Below are 20,583 nucleotides of genomic sequence, written 5' to 3'. Positions count from 1 at the left end.
GAGGCGTGAGCTGTAAATCAGAGAAGCACAGCAGCTGGGACGGCCCATTTACATGCATGCTCATATGCACATTATTTATATGTATATTTGATCATATCAACGCACACAAACAGTGATGAACTATTTCTTTCTTTCCCCCGAGTGCCTTCTGTGTCAGCACTGTCGGAGATTCATCACACACTCAGATATGCTGTATTCCCTGCTCTCCCAGCCACACTTCAGACAGCAGGATTTTCATTTCAGCCCTAAAAAAAAGAGCAGTCACTTTGGAGCTCTTTGCTCTTAGCTGTGCCAAGACAGCAGAGGGGCAACATGGTGTGGGGCAGCCAGCCAGCTGTGCGCAGAGGCAGGGCGAAAGAGAGGGCAGCCAAACTCTAGGCCTGCCCTGATGACCCCATAAAGCCTCCCCAACTGTTCCCAGCACCCGCTCTGGTGTGACTGGGGCTCTGCTTGGTTGGCGAGGGGGGCATGGCAGTGACTCTTGCGGCTGCTGGCCTGCGATTAACGTTTGGCTGCTTTCTTACTTTTCCATTTTGCTTTTCAGGAGTTCTGCTCGAATCATACGTTTATTGCAAAAAAGTACGTACGTATATAATACTTTTATTCAGCAAGGACATGTTCATTTGATCAAAAGTGACTGTTGTGAAGACTGTTGTAACAACCTATTTCTATTTCAAATAAATGCTGTTCTTTTGAACTTTTATTCCTCAAAGAATCCTGAAAAAAAAAACGTATCTCAGTTTCCACACAAATATTAAGCAGTACAACTGTTTTCATTGTTGATAATAGTAAGATATTTATTGATCACCAAATCAGCTTATTAGAATGATTTCTGAAGGATCATGTGACACTGAAGACTGGAGTAACTGGTGCTCAAAATTCAGCTTTGCCATCCCATGAATAAATTACATTTTAAAATACATTTAAAATAAAAAAGTTATTTGAATGACAATATTGTTTCACAATATTACTGTTTTTACTGTATTTTTGATCAAGTGCAGACTTTGTGAGCTCAAGAGCCTTTTTCAAAAAAGTATAAACTTGCTCTAAACATTGTTTTAAATATTTATTTTCTTTTTTTGGCAACATTTTTTGTACCCCGCTATCATTGTTTTTTTTTTTTTTAAAGATGCAGTTTTTTACATTTTCAAATATATAGTTTTGCACATCCCTAGACAGGACAGGATTCCCTTCCTCCTAGTCTAGCAAATCACATACCCTGGTTGACCACTGAATAACCCCACCTCCACAGCCCCCCTACAGTAATACCAAAACAAATGGCGATGGCTAAAGCAGATGCTAGCGAACTCAGACCGAGACAAAGACAACAGCAGACAGTAAACTGGAACATGTCTTAGAGCTTAACTGCGTTCCAGACCCAAATCAAATGAATTCTTGTGATGTTTAGATTGTCATGTTTTGCAAAAAGAGACAGTGAGCTGTTTTGAAGACCATTGTCTATATTGTGGAAAGAAGAAAAACCATCAAAATCATCATCCCATGACGACATTGTGGGGAAATGCTTTCAAACACTCCCTTTGGAACGACTCTCCATTATCACCCCATAACCAGTTTTAATAATTTATAAAACTGCAACTGATACATCAACCCATTTACAGCATCTTTGTTTTAGAGCACCTTATAATGACTTGCATCATTTCCTGGAAGACTGTAATCACACGATCGCTATCATAGCCTTTCGGCCAAGTGAAACAGTGGAAGCTTGTAGCTGGTTTGGTCTGTAACTACCCTCAGTAGTTTAGAAAGAAGTGATGCTCCCATGTGAAAAGCGCAGGATGGCGCGGTATCTCTTCATTCCCCTCCGCAAAGGGAATGTTCCACAAGCCTGCCAGCTCTTCTTGACAACATAACCCTCTTCCCCAGTCTCTCTCCTGTCCGTCAGAGTCCTGACACCAGCCACTGAGAGCCAGACGTAATCACTCCTCAGCATGAAGTCACTGACTGCTTTCCAGAAGACGGCATAACTATGTAATGACCAGGACTGTGAGCCATTAAGGATGGGTTGTGCCCAAGTTCAAGGATGAAAGCAGTGATATTGGAGATGCTTGGATAAATATCTGTCAGCTAATTATGCTTGGCACCAAAAATGTTTCAGGTTGCTGTACACATGGATTGATTAAGTAATAGGATGTGAGATGCTTTTTCACTACTTCCTTTTTAAGTAGCAGCACTCTTGATTTTGTGATGTTGCTTAATGATAGATCAGAACTGATTAAAATGTATTCATCACTGTGTGATTTCAATTCAGATTGATGCGGCCGAAAAGTCATAATGTTGAATGTGAAATGCGATCGTCTCTGGGGTCAGATGAGACTTGAGAAAGGGCCATTGACCTTGTGTTTGTGAGACTGGCTGGAGTTGACTGCAGAGTAGCCAGGACTTTCCCACACTCACAGCTGCTGCAGACGAGCTGAGCCCTGAGGGGCGTTAGCCTGCACTGACGTCAGCTCTCTGACACCCACAGGAACACAGACTGGGACACATTCGGCTCTGCTGCACACTCTTCAAAAGGCCTATTCAAAATCGCCACATTTTGTGGGCTAAAACCAGATACATCATCATTTTGTACATATGGACCTCATCATTTTATACATGGTATTTTATGTGGCATACGTTTTTAGGTGGCATATTAGTTCTGGCTTTTTTGTTGCTCCTTTTTGATTAAGCTTTTATCTACATACTGACCCAGTTTTTTTTACAAACCCTTAAATGCTGATTTCTTTACTTGGATCTATTTTTGTTGTATTTTGATAAAAACACTCTACCATTCAAAAGTTTGGGATTGCACTCTTTGTTTTTGAAGTCTCTTATTCTCACCAAGGCGACAAAAATCATTTAAAGGCTTGATCAAAACAACAGTAAAACAGCAATGCTTTGAAATATTATTATAGTTTAAAACAACTGATTCTATTTTAATCAATTTTATTCAAGTGATAACAAATCTGATGGTTTTTTTTTCATTACTCCTGTCTTCAGTGTTACATGATCCTTTAGAAAACATTCTAATGTGCTGATTTGATGCTTGAGAAACCGTTCTTTTTTTCATTATTACAATATTGAAAACAGATATGCTGCTTATTTTGGTGGAAACAGTGATACATTCTTTAGTTAGACCATACAGAATAACAGAAATTATTTGACATAGATTTTTTTTTTTTTTTTTAATTAGAATACTAAAGTGTTTTTGATCAGTTTAATGCATCCTTGCTGAATAAAATTCTTTTTTTTTTTTAAATCTCACTGACTCTCAAATGTTAGTGTATTACTATAAAACATATAAACTATTACTAGTATATCTGTTTTATATACACAATTACTATAGAACAGCTTTTTTTTCATTTATTAATTTAGGTTAATATTTTATAACTGTTAAGTCACTTTAGTTCATAATACATCAACTAATGTTGCTTTATACAACTTTATATACAATATTTATATATTGTATAAATATATTATATATTTCTATACAAATTTATTTGAACGTAAACATTAACATGTAAGATTAATAAATACTGTAGAAATATAATTAATTGGTAGTTTGTTACACTTAAGCATTGCACAGTGTTAATGTATAGAAGCATACTGTAATAAGTTTCGGGAAAAAGCTTTCAAAATCACCCAATAATGACATGCTTGTGATTTCCCTTGTTGCATATTCAACAACCTGTTTGCTGTGTTTTTAATCAAATAAGACAGTTTTCTCATTTTCATAAAATCATGAAGTACAGATGGGTGTTTTCCGCTCTCTCTCTGCATATAAAGTGATACGTGTTCATCAGTGGTTGGTTTGCTGTTCTGGTTCGCTGGCTGGTCTGTTGTGTGTTGATGAAGCTCTTGACTGGCTCTGTGTAGTACCGTGGCTTTTATCATGCTGTTTATTTTTATTTTTTTTGGGCAGCCCTGGATGGCCTCTTGGTTTCGGATGGTGTGCAGTTATTTAGCCACTTGACTGTAGCCACTATACTCTCCATCTCACACCTCAACACACTGACTCTCTCATAAAGACATTTAGTAGCGGAAGTTCTGGGAGGGGGGGTTTGCAGTCTTGTTGATGTCTCATTTTTATTTAGCCTCATTGTCAGCAAAGTTCCCACATGTCATTTGTGTTAGTTTTAGGTATAAAGTATGTTGGCTTTGACCTTATGTAGGCGAATATCTGCAGACTAGAGTCTACTTTCGAGTGTTGTAAATCGGTGTTTTGTGATGCAAATACTATATGACACATTTTCCACACAGAACACTCGCAGGTTATCTGTCCTTAAAAGAACCAGAGTGTCTCTTTCTGCCTGTGGGTCAGATGAAGAGAGTGTTTTTTTGTTTTGTTTTGTTTTTTACGTGTATGGGTGTTTGTTCTGCTACTTTTTGCTTAGATTTTAATCAGATTTTTTTTGTCTAAATCTCTTTATATATAAATGTGTTAAAAATGCAACTCCTCAGTACAATTTCTATTTTTTTTTTTTTAAGAAATTAATAGTTTTATTCAGCAGGATGCATTACAGTAGCAGCCGAGACATTTTACATTTGTGTTCTAACAAAAATGTTCTATTTTAAATAAATGCTGTTCTTTTGAACTTTCTGTTTATGTAGGAATACTGAAAAAATTTATCACACTTTCCACAAAAATATTTGTTTTCATCATTAGTAATAATAACAATAAATGTTTCTTGAGCAGCAATGTTTCTTAAGCAGCAAATCTGGAAAGTACTAAATTTTAAGATATATTAAAATAGAAAACATTTATATTTAATTCTAATAATATTTCACAGTATTACTATTTGTATTTTTTTTATCATACAAATGCAACCTTAGTGAGCAATAAGAGACTGCTTTCAAAGACATTTTAGGTCATATTTTAGATTTGACTTTTTGATTTATATCAAGGCTGTAACAAATGGTGCAAGACAACACAATATTCATGAGATTCATAATTTTTTTTTTTCACCTTATATAAAACTTTTTTTGAAAACAGTGATTGAGATTGTACGTCCATATGGAGTCAGGGTAAGACAATATCCTTTAACTTTTTACAGGTGTTTACACCTGGTAGTTACATGAATCTCAAGTGCGTCTCCTGTGACCACCTGTGATCGGTTTTCAAGGGGAAAGTCTCTGATTTCATGACTACATGCATCACTGACTGCGTCAGAGTGTACAAGGAAAATCTGCGTAGTGTTACTCTCAAAAATGCATGCATTTTAAAGTTTTAAGTGGAATTGTCCTTTAACTACTTTACTTCCGCTGTGCTTCATGTGATCTGTCTCACTGCATGCCAGCATCAGTCAATTTATCTAAAATGTATTTGAAAAAAGTCTCTTACTCACCAAGGCGGCATTTATTAAGTCTAAAATACAATAAAATTGTGAAATATTACAATTTTAAACTATTTTCTGATTTAATATTAATGCATTTAATGCAAATTTAATTTATTTCTATGGCAATGCAGAATTTTTCCATTTCTCCAGTCTTCAGCGTAACAAGACCTTTCAGAAATCATTATAATATGCTGATTTGCTTTTAAAAAAAGGACAGTATTATAATGAATGTTGAAAACAAGTTGTACTGTTTAATATTTTGTAGAAAGCATTAGACATATTTACAGGATCATTTGATAAAGAGAAAACATAAAAGGGAATTTATTTAAAATAGAATTTCTTTTGTTACAATTTAAATTCCTTTAAAAATCCACACTTGTTAAATAAAAGTATTATTACTATTTTTAATCTTAAAGATGTCAAACTTTTGAATGGTAGTCTAGCAGGATGGATTAGCAGTTAAACTCTAAATGCAATGTGAACACAATGTGCTTTTCCAGCTATGTATGAATAGCTCATGAAACATTTTGTACCTACATTTAGTCCTGTTCACGTCACCCAAACAAATCTTAATACCAGGTATACAAAAGTCAAAATATTGTCAAATATTCAAGGAAGCAGATTTAGTGAAACTGACCCACCTTTATTTTTCTGTTAATCTCTGTTCCATCTGTGAAGCTCACTAGCTCAACAGAGCGTAAAGAACATAGTGAGATTTGCCTAAGTGACATTGTGGGGCATTCAGAGGGGTCAAGAGTCGAGTCTGTGTTTATATACTCATTTAGCTCTATGCCACATGCTCGATTTAATGGGAACGTATCTGACCAGTCAGATGTTAAGTGGTCATTTTTGACCCACAGAACCTTCCCTGTGTTGGTGAGAGAAAGTGTCAGACACCTTTTTCTGACACCTCTCTCCTCTATCTATCTATCTCCCGCCATTCTGAATGCTGTGACGTTTGTACTATTGTTTGCTGGCCTCTGTCAGGTTGCCATGGCAGTGCTTATTTGCCATACTAAATTTCTGATGGTGTTAAGCAGATGCTAACAACTAACAGTTATCATCTCTGTCTGATCAGTAAAACATCTGATTTGAGAGCAAGAGGCCACAATGTCTACATCGTAATCAAATCCCAATCCAGACTTAAGAGGAATTAAGTCATTTGTGTCTTGGTTTAATGTTTGTGTTACTCTTGATTCAGTGAAAGCAGGTGAGTGTGTTTCTATCAGCTCCATCTGTTGCTGTCTGTGGTCATGTCTTTTGGACAGCTCTGAGTGCCTCAGAGTGCTGCTGGTTTTAAAGATCAGAGCTGCTGGAAGTGACACATGACACGGCCAGCGCAGGTGCAGGGGACTTCTGCTTTGTCTGTTATGTGGAGAAACCAGGCTCTTCTCTCGCATATCACCAGTACTCCCCCATGTGGGCAAACGCTGTGCTGCCATTCGGTTACAGTCTTTCTGAGTTTAACATGGCGACTGCTTACATATGAGCCGTTGTTGGCCAAGAACTCTCTCGAACTTTGCTCGTCTGATTATCTTAGGACTGTGACATGCCACTGTTTTGGTAATGCTGTTGAGCTCTTGTTAATTTGTGTTTGCTTGGTTGCTAAATTAATTTATGTCAGTTTTCCCTGAAAGGTTTTCTACATCTTTGAAAGAAAGGATTTTATTTCTTTATTGTTGTAAACAGAAATAAACCAGACTTAGAATAAATAAATGGGTTGTTATTATAAAGTCCAACATGTTTCTATTTCTTATAAAAATACATGTAGTCTTTTAATTAATATAAGGCCAAAAAACTGCATTGAATTTGTCCTTTTAAAAAATTCATTTGTCACTTTGTAGGACTGTAGAATTGTATTGCAAAAATATAAGGTGGCCAGGAAAATTTCTATTCACCTAAAATCTTTATTTTTTTCTTATATATTCATGTAAATTTTAACCAAAACCTTGATGTTTAAAAATAAATGAACACTTTACTTTCTGTCAACCAGCCTAATATGGCTCATACTTCCCAAATATGCCAAATGAAACCGATATCAGTAACACTTATCAACAAGGTTCCATTAGTCAATGTTAGTTAATGTATTAACTGACATGAACAAACAATGAGCAATACATTTATTACAGTATTTATTGAAAATACAGTCCTTCATTGTTGTTCATTAATGTAAAGAAGCACATTTGATTTTAATAATGCATTGGTAAATGTTGAAATTAACATTAACTAAGATTAATAAATGCTGTAGAACTAGGCCTATTGTTCATACTTAATCTTAACTAAAGTAGTTAACTAATGTAAAGTGTTACCAAGGCATCTTTAGCTGAATGCATATTAAAATCACATTTCTCAAATGCATGTTTAGAGTGTGAAATTTATATTTGTTTTGTTGCTAAACATGTTGATTGTGACTTGTGCAAGTTAGTTTGGGCCTTTAATTTGGTATATGGATAAGTGAAATTTCAGTCTACAAGACCATTCAATCATATTTAGACAACTTGTTTTGCAATTTAACTGTATAAGTTTCTATCTACTCCGTGATACCAAAAAACAGACACAGCCTGTGACCTATCTTGGTGATAGTGTTGTGAGACTTGGCTTCTGTTAGGTGACTTTCCTCTGAGCCTCTGAGACAGATAACGTGAAAATGCAGTCAAATGACGTAGTTTGGCTAGATAAGATCTGTGAGCGCTATTGTTGACGTCTCATTGTGGTTACAGTGGTTTTCTTTTTTTCCCCCTGCAAGCGCCAGAAAGGTTTTCGTTTAGCAGCTTTCAGCTCGCGAAAAGCATTTCTCAGGTGTTGACAAAATGTTCAATAACACATCAAATGCTTGTTCAAACCAATACGTAGAAATGTGTTTATTTTTACATGGTTATAGGCACTTCAGAAACATAAAAATAACTATTTATCTGCTTCTTTGTCTTAGATTTCCATAGTTTTTGTGCAGGGTGGCAGTCGCGAATGAAATGTGCTTTAAAGAGCCTTTGTTTTGTGTCCTTTAGATGATCCTGTGGGACTGGGACCTTAAACAATGGTACAAGCCACAATATCAGGTCAGTACAACTCCTGTTCAGCTTTTCAGCATGATTTATGTAAGTTTTATTAGGTAACTGCACTCCCATGACATTCTGGCTTAAACAACCAATATCCAGAGCAGACTATGCTTTCAATTCACTTTTTATGAACCTTTGTGAGTTACTTTCTTTTATTAATCAACGTAAAAAATAAAATAATTGAATAAAATGTATTTAGTAATCATTTATTCGGAATGCCTGGTTCTAAAAGTTAAGCACATTTATGTTTTATATATATATATATTATAAGTTATGTCCAAGTTTTATGTTATAATGCTTTATGTCCAGCCTGGAATAAGAGAGTAATCTTTGTGGTCTGTCACATACAGACCAGCATCTCCTCTCACTTTCTTTCCATCTGAATGATCCTCATATGGTCCATCTGAGAACAGTTTGTAGCCTGTTAGCATGCTGAGGCCTGTAGCCCCTCCATCTGCCTGCCGCTCATTACTGCGGCTGACCTGCGAATGGATAGCCCTCATCCTGGCTCACATAAAGCTTGCCAAATGACGTCAAAGCCTGGAGGAAGTGCTCGCTGTGCACTTTTACCACACACATGAGCACGCACACACACGCAGGTCGCAGCAGTGCCGCCACTCTACTTTATTACTTTCATCAGAACCACCACCCCCTTCAAAAAAAATTATGTAGGTCTGAATTAAATACAATCAATAAAATGAGCTCAGCATGTACGCACACGGCTGAAGATGGATTAAAACGAGCTGAGTTTATAGAGACCCAGAGTTCTTCCTGTAATATCATTATGAACGGTTTCTGTTTTTTTTTTTTCGCTGAGTGGATATCATCAAAACCTGTCTCTGCTACTTGACTGGATTTATCAAATGGATGGCTCTGAGAATGAGTCATTCTTTGCTACAGTTACTACTGGCAAAAGTCTGGAGCAGTGGGATGGCATGCTGTAGCGTTGCTGTAGCTCAAACATTGCATGGCGCTAAAATGCCAAAGTTATGGGTTTGATTCCTAGGGAATGCATGAACTGATAAAATGTGTAGATTTAATGCAATGTAAATCACTTCATATAAAAGTGTCTGCCAAATGCAAATGTTAAAATGTATAAAATCCTGCTGTACTTTTAAATGACCACAAGGAGGCAGTATAAGTCTCATAAAAAGATGCATACAGGGTAAATTGTAGTTTCTTTATGCAGAAGATTTCCTAATTTTGCATTATATGAATGTTCTGATTTTTGTCTGCTTAGGGTGCAGTGAGTGGCAATGGTGTGGATCTCTCTGTGATAAACGAGGCCAGGAACCTGGTCTCAGACCTGCTGGTGGACCCGTCTCTCTCACCACACGTCCTCTCGTCACTGCGCAGTGTGAGCAGCCTCATGGGAGCTTTCTCTGGGTCCTGCCGGCCCCGGGTCAACCCCTTCACCCCCTTCCCCGGCTTCTACCCTTGTGCTGAGATCGAAGACCCCTCAGAGAGAGGAGAGAGAAAGCCACTGAAGGTAGGTGAGCCGCAGTGTTGGGAAAGAGACTTTCCTCACCGAGCTACCGGTCACTCATAATTTGAAGTAGTGTAACTGCAGTCAAGCTACACTTTAAAAAAAAAAGGTTGGTAGCAACACACAAACTACATACAAAAAGTAGCTACTACAATGTTGTTGCGCAAGGGATATAAACATATCTTGTTTATAAGTAATAATTATAATTATTTTAGAGTTTAATGTATTTTTCTGTGCACTGATATTAAAGATATGACCAGTGCTGGAAATCTGATAATTATATACATGTTAAGGCAGATTACTGACTAAAAAGTAAATTATGTGGTAAATAAATTACAGTTTATATTAAAAAGGTAAAATCAGTGGTTTTAAATGCTTGAAATGAATTTAGGCATCACATTATTATAATGTATAGTCTGATAGATGGATATTTATTATGAAAAGTTAAATCTAATAATATGGGAAATGTGGCACAATTACATTTCCAGTATGAGCCATTGTATATCCAATATACAAAACGGATCTAATATCAGCTAATAACTATTATGGGACTGATATACACTATTGTTCAAAAGTTTGGAGTCAGTAAAATTTGTATTTTTTATTTATTTTTTCTTCTGTCAGAACACTGTACATTTGTCACATTTATAATGTCTTTAAATAGCTTATTTTTAAATTTTGAGAATCCTGAAAATCTTGATTTCAAAAACAAAACAAACAAACAAACAAAAAAACGTGAACTGGACCTTTTTTCAAAGTTGATAATACTAAAAATATTTCTTGGGCACCAAATTAAAAAACTGCTTGACAGTTTCATGAACCGTCCAAATGCAATGATTTACTAGAATTAAATAATACTTTTTAATACTACAAATGAGTGAGAGAAAAGGGTGAGAAGGCAGTTTAGGACAGTGTTTTAAAATATTAACTTGGGGCTAAGTGATCAATACAGTGGGACATTAGGACATTTGCTGGTTCAATCCCTGCTAGTAGCCATCTTCTTTGTGCCCTTGAGCACAGTTGTGCCCTTAGATATCTCCAGAGGTATTGTCCCTGTGACTGTTGCACAGTAAGTCATGCCTGTTTATTGAGTACTTCCGAAATGACCTTGTACTTTCAGGGTCTGAGCAGCAGGAACAGTCTCCCTACCCCTCAGCTGAGGCGCAGTTCAGCCTCTTCCTCTCTGTCCCCACTGGAGTCTGCCTCGTCACGCTGGGAACGCACCAATGGAAAGAGATCTCACTCTGAGCTCAGCAGGTCAGGCCTCTCAAACTGCCTCGCGACTACACTCTTACACCTTAGTGTACTCCTCTGGCACGGGCGCGAGCAAGGACAGGAACACTGGTGCATTTGAATCTGTGGATTGGTAATCGCCCCCCGAGCGTGACATAATATAACCAAATAGTTGAGTTTTTAGTGCTTTCTGACTGTGATTTTACTGTTTGTCCTCAAGGTGGCAGTATTAAAACGAGATCGGTCAGAATCTGGGTTGAGAATCCCTAAAGAAACTCCATCTAATGCAAATTTGACTTAGGCTTACATGGAACATTTAGTCATTCATAAAATACTCCATACCACCCTATGTCTTTTTTAATTAAGTGTTTAGATTGATTAAGTCATTTTATTATGCTGTCACCTATCAGTAAAATTGTAGTTATCTCAGCTGTAACACATTTTAGTATGTGACTTCTATACATTTCTTCTTTTTTTTACCCTACAGCCAGAGTTGTGTTTCTAATGGGCCCAACAGCAACTTGCTGACTATTCCTAAACAGAGATCCTCCTCCGTCACACTCTCCTATGGCCACACGATACCCAGAAGACCAGGTCTGCAACCATCAAGAGTGAAATAACCTTCCTTTCATATAAAATTTTGTAAAAGTTAGGAGATTAGCCAGACTGAAATACATGTCATAATTGTGGAGGTGGCATTACTTCAACAGCTGTCCTCTTCATATGTTGGTAAATGACAAATAAAGCAAAATCTAGTATAAAATACTTAAGCCAAGATCTATCTATCTATCTATCTATCTATCTATCTATCTATCTATCTGTCTATCTGTCTGTCTGTCTGTCTGTCTATTTATTCATTTTTAAGAAAAAAGTTACTTCTTTTTTTTTAACCTATTCTACTAATATATTTTGGTTTATAGACTGGTTTTAAAAATGTGTGGTGTAACCAGTAAGTAAAATGTAAAAACAAATTAAACATATTTTCCAAAGTTAAATAAAATAAGAATATGTGTGAGATATAGAATACTTAAAGGTATAGTGAAAATGAAAAAATGAAAATTCTGTCATTATTCACCCTCATGTTGTTCCAAACCTGTTTGGCTATCTTTCTTCTGTGGAACTTATAAAAGATATTATTATTATTAAGATTTATGTTTTTGTCCATACAATGGAAGTCAATGGTCACTGATCTTGACACACAACATGAGGGTCTGAAGGGGTCCTTTCTGGTTGTTTTCTTGTTGCATGACAATGAAATGGCCACCTGTACAGTATGTTGACTACACTACACTTATTTAATTGGACAGAAAAACAATAATATTTGGTTTATGCCAACATTACTTTTTCAAGAATTTCAGTATTTTAATACTGACCTTTACAGACCTTTAGTGGTCTCTGTACAATTGCACCACCTTGACTTAAAGCCCTCAAAAAATATCAAAATGATTTTAATTCAGAAATTAAATCATAGCAGGAATGTACTTGTCCTTTTTTGTATGAATTAAATTTTTAAAATGTATTTTTGGATAAATGAGTAGATATTGATTTCTATGTCTATAGGTGCTTCTCCCAGCCTGAGTCCCGTCAGCTCCCCGAGTCACAGTCCCCCTGCTGCTCCCGGCTCCTCTCTGGTCACACGCTCTCCAGTGGAGTTCCCAGACACTGCTGATTTCCTCACCAAGCCCAGTGTCAACCTGCACAAACCACTGGGCTACACACTGAGCTCACCTGATTTCCAGCCACACTATCGAGGTCCCTCCTCGGCCCCCTTGTGCACCAGGTACTGTAACATCTAGAGCCCTTCTCCTCTCAATTAGGTTGTACCTCATAAACAACATGATTAATAGGTTTATTTTTTGTTTTGTTCTTTTGTAGTTGTGGCCGACAGATGTTAAAAAGTGTGGCTAGCATAGAGGTGGGTGAGGGCCATCATGCAACAGGCAATGAGACGCAAAGAACACGCTCAGGTAAAGTTAATAACCTATGACACTAATGCCATTTATCACAACAGAGTCATTCCTAATTGCGTCCTTAGGTATTACTCAAAATAATACTTTTGCTCGCTTTCTTAGCTGAAGGAGCAGAGTATGGTGGGGAAAACTTGATCCGAGAGGAGAGCTTGGAGGCAGAGTCTCAGGAGGAGAGGACTGCAGACGCAGCAGGGGAAAAACTAAATAGCCAGCCTGAGGAAGAGGAACAGACCTCCAGTACGGAGCAGTCCTCATTGGATCCTGAGGTAGAACACGCACACATGCTGAACTACATGTACACTTTATCCCCGCATGGTTTCGTTATATTAATGTCTAAAACATTGCTTCAGGAAGTGAAATCAAGATGCAGTGTTGCTTGTGGATGAGTAATTTTAATTTATGAAGTGCTGTTTCACCAAAGAAAGCCCCACAAGAGAAGAGCTTTTCTTTCACGTCACCTGAAATACCCTCGTCTTGATTCCACCCCTCTCCTACTTCTTTTATAGGCCAATCTGGCAGTTGTTAAAGTGGCCAGCTGTTGAACAAGCCGAGTGGAGTTTAGAAACAGAGTGCTTATTTGCGTTCTCATGATTTTGCATTATTATGTGGTTGCTGGATTTATAGCTGTGACTCTTGAGTGGATCTCTCTGCAAAACCTCAATTTATTGTTCTGCCCAAAGGGGCCTACAGTAAGAGCCTGTGAGGACAACACAAATTTAGCTGACTTAGTAAAACCCTTTCCTTGTTATCTCTGGAAAAGATGCCAAGCATGACTTTTTCCTGCAAGACTTAGATTACTGCAACACCTTCTACCTACTGTCAGCTGACTGTGATTGATCTCTGGCAGGGAGACGAGGAGTTCAGGTTGGACTCTATGCTGGTGGACCATGAAGCACTCATGGAAAGGATCAACACCTGGAACTTCCAGATCTTTGAGCTGATGGACATGACAGGAGGAAAGACTGGCAGGATTCTCAGCTATGTTAGTGCTTTGCACTTCTAAGTATTAAAAGATCCTGTTGAAATGATTAAGCTAATAAAAGGCCTTAGTTTTGGGAAAATGCAATTGAGAGTTTTTTTTTTCTCACTTTGGTGGAAAACATGGTTCTCTTTTAGCTAATTAAAACGATTCCTGTTTAGTTAAATCCACGTAATTGCACACTTTTATTGTCTGATCTGATGTGACTGGCATTTCATAGATTTAGCTGAATGTAATGCGTGCGAGTGGTCCTTCTCAGTACTCTGTGCCAGTAAACATGAATCTGCAGGGACTCAATGGCTCACTGCTTGTCTTGTCTTAATGAAGTTCTGTTTGTTACATTCTCTCAGGTGGCGTACACTTTGTTCCAGGACACGGGTCTGTTCGAAATCTTCAAAATCCCTGTGCGGGAATTCATGACGTACTTTTGCGCTCTGGAGAACGGCTATCGTGACATCCCCTGTGAGAATAAAAAAAAATCTTGTTTGAAGTTAAACTTGAAAACTGGGTTAGAATTGTTCTAGTATTTCTCAGATTGGACCACAGTGAAGATTTGTGTCTTGTGAAGCCATGAACGGTGGGAAACAATTCCAGTGATGCGATAACTTGGTATATTTTCTGGTCTTCCTTCAGATCACAACCGTGTCCATGCCACTGACGTCCTTCATGCGGTGTGGTATCTTACCACCCGGCCAATCCCAGGCTTTCAGCAGATCCATAATGAGCATGTCACAGGAAGTGATACAGGTACATCTGTACTCTCACACTCCATTATAGTTTTGGCGTCAAGAAACTTTGAGGTCTGCAGATGTTGCTGAGGCAGGGTTGTGTAGTGGACTAGTGACTGAAGGTTGTAGGTTCAAATCCCACAATGGCCGATTCATGATCTACCATCATTGTGCCCTTAGATATCAAATGGTAATATGGAGTACATGATGGACAGATTCAGGTTAGGGCATCTGCATCCTCAGTCATGTCTCTAATTATATCTCGCATATCTCCTGATCCATCGGAAATAAATTAGAGGCCGTCACTGCTTCCCGGTCTTCGTTATTCCAGCCAGCGGCGCAAATGCTGTCCGATAAGAGATCATCTATTGCGACTGAGATCTGAGGTGGCTGCTGCCTCAGCATGTACGAGGCTTATTTTAAGTCTGCTGATGGCCCTTGTAATTTCTCAAATGGAGTTGACTCTGAGTCACTCTGCTGCTGTTCCACGCAGCAGCCAGCTCTGGCAGGCAGAGGTGTTGAATCACACTGAGACCAGTGACTTCACTAGCTGGCTCAAATACAGAGTTGCTAAATATTCAAAAAATCTTTGGGAAAGAGATGGAGTATGGTTTCAGAATATTTGGTTTGCTATAAAAACAGTCAGCTTAATTGCAACCTCTTGGCAGTGTTTGGTTCTCTTATTTCATTAGTGACTTTCTTAGGCCTATGCAAGTTTGAATTAGCAGTGAAGAAATAATGGAATAGGAATAAAAAAGGAATAAAAAAACCTTCTCTGAACATTACTGCACAGATCTCGACGTGTATATATATATATATATATATATATATATATATGTGTGTGTGTTTGTGTATGTGTTTGGCAAGTGTTTAATTTGCAGAACAATATATATAATTGTGTATAGTGTGTATCTGTGTTTATATAGAGTGTATATTTACTTATATAACAATTTCTCATTTAATCTAAATGTATTTAGAGGATTATGGTGAATTAAATTGAATAAATAGGTTTCATACATAAATGCTGCATTTGCATATGGTTACATATTGATTATTGTCTGATATTAGAGATATTAATTTTTTTATTTCAGGTATCTAAATTGGATATATTCAGCATTTTACAGTCCCATTCCCCCTGATTTTGGCAATTTGTTAGGATAGGACAATATTTGACCGAGATACTATTTGAAAATCTGGAATCTGAAGGTGCAAAAAAAAATCAAAATACTGTATTTAGAAAATCATCTTTAAAGTTGTCTAAATTAAGTCCTTAGCAATGCATATTACTGCTAAGTTTTGATATATTTATGGTAGGAAATTTACAAAATATCTTCATGATTTTTGGCACAAAAGAAGAATCGATAATTTTGACCTATACAGTGTATTGTTGGCTATTGCTACAAATATACCCCTGTGACTTATGACTGGTTTTGTGGTCCAGGGTCACATATTGTAATGTTGTAATGTCTAAATTCACATATAGCATTTAAAGAAATTGCTTTAGTATTTAGTATTTAAAATTTATTTAGAAAAAATACTAGCAAATAGAATTTTAAAATCAGCAATTTATCAGTTGTTAGCCACACCATGAAAATGATTATCGGCTAATCTCTATCACATGTGATTAGCTGATAATTGAAATAGTAATTTATTGGCTCATTCACATTTAATATAAAGCAAGTTCATAATATTAGGTTGCATGTGTCACCTAGGTGGTTATGTAAGACACTGTATTGATTTTGGACTGTCACCTGGAAAGGATGTGCAATATTGTTTCACCACTCTTCTTGCATGGTCACTCTTTGTATTTATTAGATTCGGACAGTGGAATTTCCCCAGGCAGGGTGGCATATGCCACCTCCAAAAGTTCCTCATTCTCGGATGACAGTTACGGCTGTCTGGCCTGGAATATCCCAGCGCTGGAACTCATGGCACTATATGTAGCAGCTGCTATGCATGACTATGATCACCCTGGTCGCACAAATGCCTTTCTTGTAGCCACTAACGCTCCTCAGGTAAGTCATGAGCAATGGCCAAATTGTAGTTTAGAAGAACCGAATTTGTATAGTTCATTTGGTTCTGAATAGCTCATTAACAGTCTTGGCTATTTGATCTAGTTTTCACACTGTTGTGTCAAGAAGTGAAACCAGCACATATTTTATCAGAAGCATATGCTTTTGTAATCAGAGCAAGGAACCTCTTGACTCATGCACACCATGTTTCCCTCTTCTTTCTTTCTCTATTTCCACCCCTCCGCACACTCTCTTACACAGGCGGTGTTGTATAATGACCGTTCAGTTTTGGAGAACCACCATGCAGCCTCTGCCTGGAGCCTGTTTCTTTCCCAGCCGGAGTTCAACTTCCTGTGCAGTTTGGACCACGTTGAGTTTAAGCGTTTTCGGTTCCTAGTCATAGAGGCCATCCTCGCAACAGACCTAAAGAAACACTTTGACTTCCTAGCAGAGTTTAATTCCAAGGTAGGTAGTAGGGGTGCATTGATATGGTATCAATAATCAATAACAAGCACAATAGCTTGTTGTGTTTGATATAATAAATCAGACCAACTCTAAACTACAGATTTTTAAAGGTGACGTATCATGAAAATCTGACTTTTTACGTGTTTAAGTGTTATAATTTGGTCCCTGGTGCATCTGCCAACCCAGAAAATGTGATAAAGAACAACCCAGTACATTTTTTTTGGTAAGCCTTTCTCTGCAAGCTTGTGAAAAAACTAGAGCGTCAGATTTCGCTCCCACTGTGTCGTAGAAAGGGGATCTTATTATAATATTACCGCCCCTTGATCTGCCAGCTTCCACCCACGGCGCCGCCATTGTGTGACAACAGTGTACCAGTTCGAACGCCATGGTGAAAGTTCGAGCAAAGCATGCTAACCGTTCTGTCTTTAGTTGCACTGACGAGCACAGAACACTGTTTAGAGTCCCAGCATCAGAGGAGACGAGAGCAATGGATTTATTGATTTATTTACTGTATATTAAGCTGCTGCCACACAGATGTAATATAAACATGCAATTTCCTTCTCATCTGTTTACCTCCACAGACATAACCGACTGTTTTTGTAACTAGTGTGTTTTTAACAAACTTCTGTGAATTTGAAAGTTTAAGCGCAATAAGACATGAAAGAGAACTTAGTTTAGCTGAAAACTGTATATCAGAAGTTTAAGCTAATAAGGTTTAAAACGCATGATTTCAGCTCAATAGACGTAATAATCAAAACCAAACAGATGTTTTTAGCAGAGTATCTGAGCAAGGAGCTGTAAAGGCACAGCCCTATTCTGGAAAAGGGGGTGGGGTTGCAGCAGCTCATTTGCATTTAAATAGACATGCACAAAAACGGCGTGTTTCTTCTTCCGCTCAAAATAGGCATTTTCAAAATGTTATAATAAATGATCTGTGCGGTATTTTGAGCTGAAACTTCACAGACATATTCTGGGGATACCTGAGACTTATATTACATATTGTAAAAAGGAACATAATAGGTCTCCTTTAATTTTCTGATCAGTGTTATTGTATTTTTTTCAATTATCATAAGTAATGTCAATCTATAGTCAGCACCTTGCACCCATAAAGAACTAGGTTCATTAAACCTTTCAACTAGAGACAACCTAACATGGCCAGACATGGACAAACATTTGCAAAATAATAATAATACCTTTTATATACACAAAATATCTTTTATACCATTACAAAATGTCTTCACTGTCACTTTCAATGAACTTAGTTGAAAATCTTAAATCTTAATATTAAGCAACAAAAACATCCCACATTGATAAGAAATGTTTTTCGAGCACCAAATCAACAAATTAGAATGATTTCTAAAGGATCATGTGAGACTGAAGACTGGAGAAATGACTGCTGAAAATTCAGCTTTGCCATCAAAGGAATAAATTAAATTAAAATTACTTTTATATATGAAGACTTTGGCTCCAAAACGCTATAAATCCATTTTGATTAATTTGAGAAAAAAAAGGGGGTTTCTATACCAAGAAAGTGGCAAGCTGAAAACCACTATTTTCAAAGATTTATTTAAAAAAAAAATTTTAACAATTATTTTTTCCCAAACTGCAATAAATCCATTGAATCAATATAATAGTTATTTTTCATATTGAAACTGTTGAAAATACCCAACAAAGTAAATTGATCCACATATGACAGCCTCTGAACTTGGTCAATACTCATTTTAATTAAAAGCTTACGTTTCTTTCCCACCCTAAACGCAAAGTACACAAAGACAATTTAATTTTAGTTTTGTTTTAGAATTTGGCCAGAGGTTATGAGAACCGCTTATGTCATTTCTTTTAATGCGGTGCGCTGTTGCTCTTTCTACGTAAAAATCAGTCAAATCATGTAACGTGAATTTGTCAGTGTCTTACTTGAGACAAAAAAAAAAGAGTTGAAAGCGTACCGAGCCGCTGAAGAGATGTGTTTCTCGAGTGCTTTCTGTGAGTGCGATTCGAGACAGAGTGAATACAGACAAAGGCGTTTCATCATTCATTCATAACTCCGATTGTCATGCGCATCTCATCAGTAAAGCCGGTTCTGTGATTAGTAGTAAATCTCCATCACATGATTTCATATGGAGCGGCATTTACTACACAGAGCCGTAGATCACAGACAAAGCTACGCAATATCGCATTCATAATCAAAATGTGATTCATCTGCGATTAAGAACGCAATATTGCGTAGCTTGTCAGTTACTGTTTACAATGCGTGGAATGGTGTGCTGTGATTGGTTGAGCGGATGTACCGCATTCTGTAGAGAAGGGAGACTGGCGTTTGCCATGGTTTGGAAAGATTGGGAGAAAACATGACAGAATAACACGGCTGATATCGCATTTTGTGTAAAATAAAAAATTGACTTTTCAGTACCGACCAGATACAATACTGACTTTGGCGGGAACTCAGTTTTTAAAAAAATGGTGTTTATCACATTCTGGAACCAACCTCTTCATATATTCAAATAGAAAATGGTTATATTAAATTTTATAAATTGCAATAATATTTCAGAATGTGTTTTTGATCAAATAAATGTAACCATGGTGAGCATAAGAGACTTTCAAAAACATTAAAACTTCTTTATACTAAACGTTTGACCAGTAGTCTGTGTTTAAAAATGTATCATTTAATACATATCTCCTGAACATGCCTACTGCAGAAAATTGTGCTATTTTTAGGTTAATCCACTGATTGGTCCTTTTTTTTTTTTACAGGTTAATGATGTGAATAGTCCAGGCATCGACTGGACTAATGAAAATGACAGGTTGTTAGTGTGCCAAGTGTGCATTAAGCTGGCAGATATCAATGGGCCAGCCAAAGACCGCAGCCTTCACCTCAAATGGACAGAGGGTATCGTCAATGAGTTTTATGAGCAGGTATGTCCTATTCTCTTCACATAACTTACACAACATACAGCAGCTTGAGATCAACATTTGTGCATTTTTAGGGGGATGAAGAAGCCACTCTAGGATTACCCATCAGTCCTTTCATGGATCGCTCGGCACCACAGTTAGCAAAGCTGCAGGAGTCTTTTATCACGCACATCGTCGGGCCTCTTTGTAACTCCTACGATGCTGCCGGCCTGCTGCCGGGATACTGGATTGACGAGGAGGGCTCAGACGATGAAGAAGAAATGGAAGACATTGAAACGGAAGATGAAGAGCTGGACGAGGATCTTGAACCAAGTATGAATATACAGTTGTGCAGAATCTGTAAAAACGGAGAACATTTGTGTTTAGAGTTTTATTTAGTACTTAGGTATCGCACACACTAATCGAGTAGTT

General features: G+C 37.3%; 1 protein-coding gene across 1 annotated transcript in view; it reads left to right on the top strand.

The window, feature by feature from the left end:
- Positions 1-20,583, top strand: part of LOC109094294 (cGMP-inhibited 3',5'-cyclic phosphodiesterase B-like) — a 47,940-nt gene that overhangs the window by 24,455 nt on the left and 2,902 nt on the right. Inside the window, exons 2-15 of the mRNA XM_042727534.1 lie at positions 8,339-8,389; positions 9,630-9,878; positions 10,996-11,132; positions 11,596-11,702; positions 12,669-12,888; positions 12,984-13,075; positions 13,181-13,344; positions 13,926-14,060; positions 14,408-14,519; positions 14,691-14,804; positions 16,601-16,800; positions 17,059-17,262; positions 20,014-20,175; positions 20,247-20,484. Of these exons, the coding sequence (XP_042583468.1) occupies positions 8,339-8,389; positions 9,630-9,878; positions 10,996-11,132; positions 11,596-11,702; positions 12,669-12,888; positions 12,984-13,075; positions 13,181-13,344; positions 13,926-14,060; positions 14,408-14,519; positions 14,691-14,804; positions 16,601-16,800; positions 17,059-17,262; positions 20,014-20,175; positions 20,247-20,484 (2,185 nt within the window). The remainder of the gene's footprint in view (positions 1-8,338; positions 8,390-9,629; positions 9,879-10,995; positions 11,133-11,595; positions 11,703-12,668; positions 12,889-12,983; positions 13,076-13,180; positions 13,345-13,925; positions 14,061-14,407; positions 14,520-14,690; positions 14,805-16,600; positions 16,801-17,058; positions 17,263-20,013; positions 20,176-20,246; positions 20,485-20,583) is intronic.

Source organism: Cyprinus carpio, chromosome B7 (assembly GCF_018340385.1).
Source record: "Cyprinus carpio isolate SPL01 chromosome B7, ASM1834038v1, whole genome shotgun sequence".
NCBI lineage: Eukaryota > Metazoa > Chordata > Actinopteri > Cypriniformes > Cyprinidae > Cyprinus > Cyprinus carpio.
The sequence above is the reverse complement of the archived record's forward strand: the minus strand, read 5'-3'. Positions and strand labels throughout refer to the sequence as shown.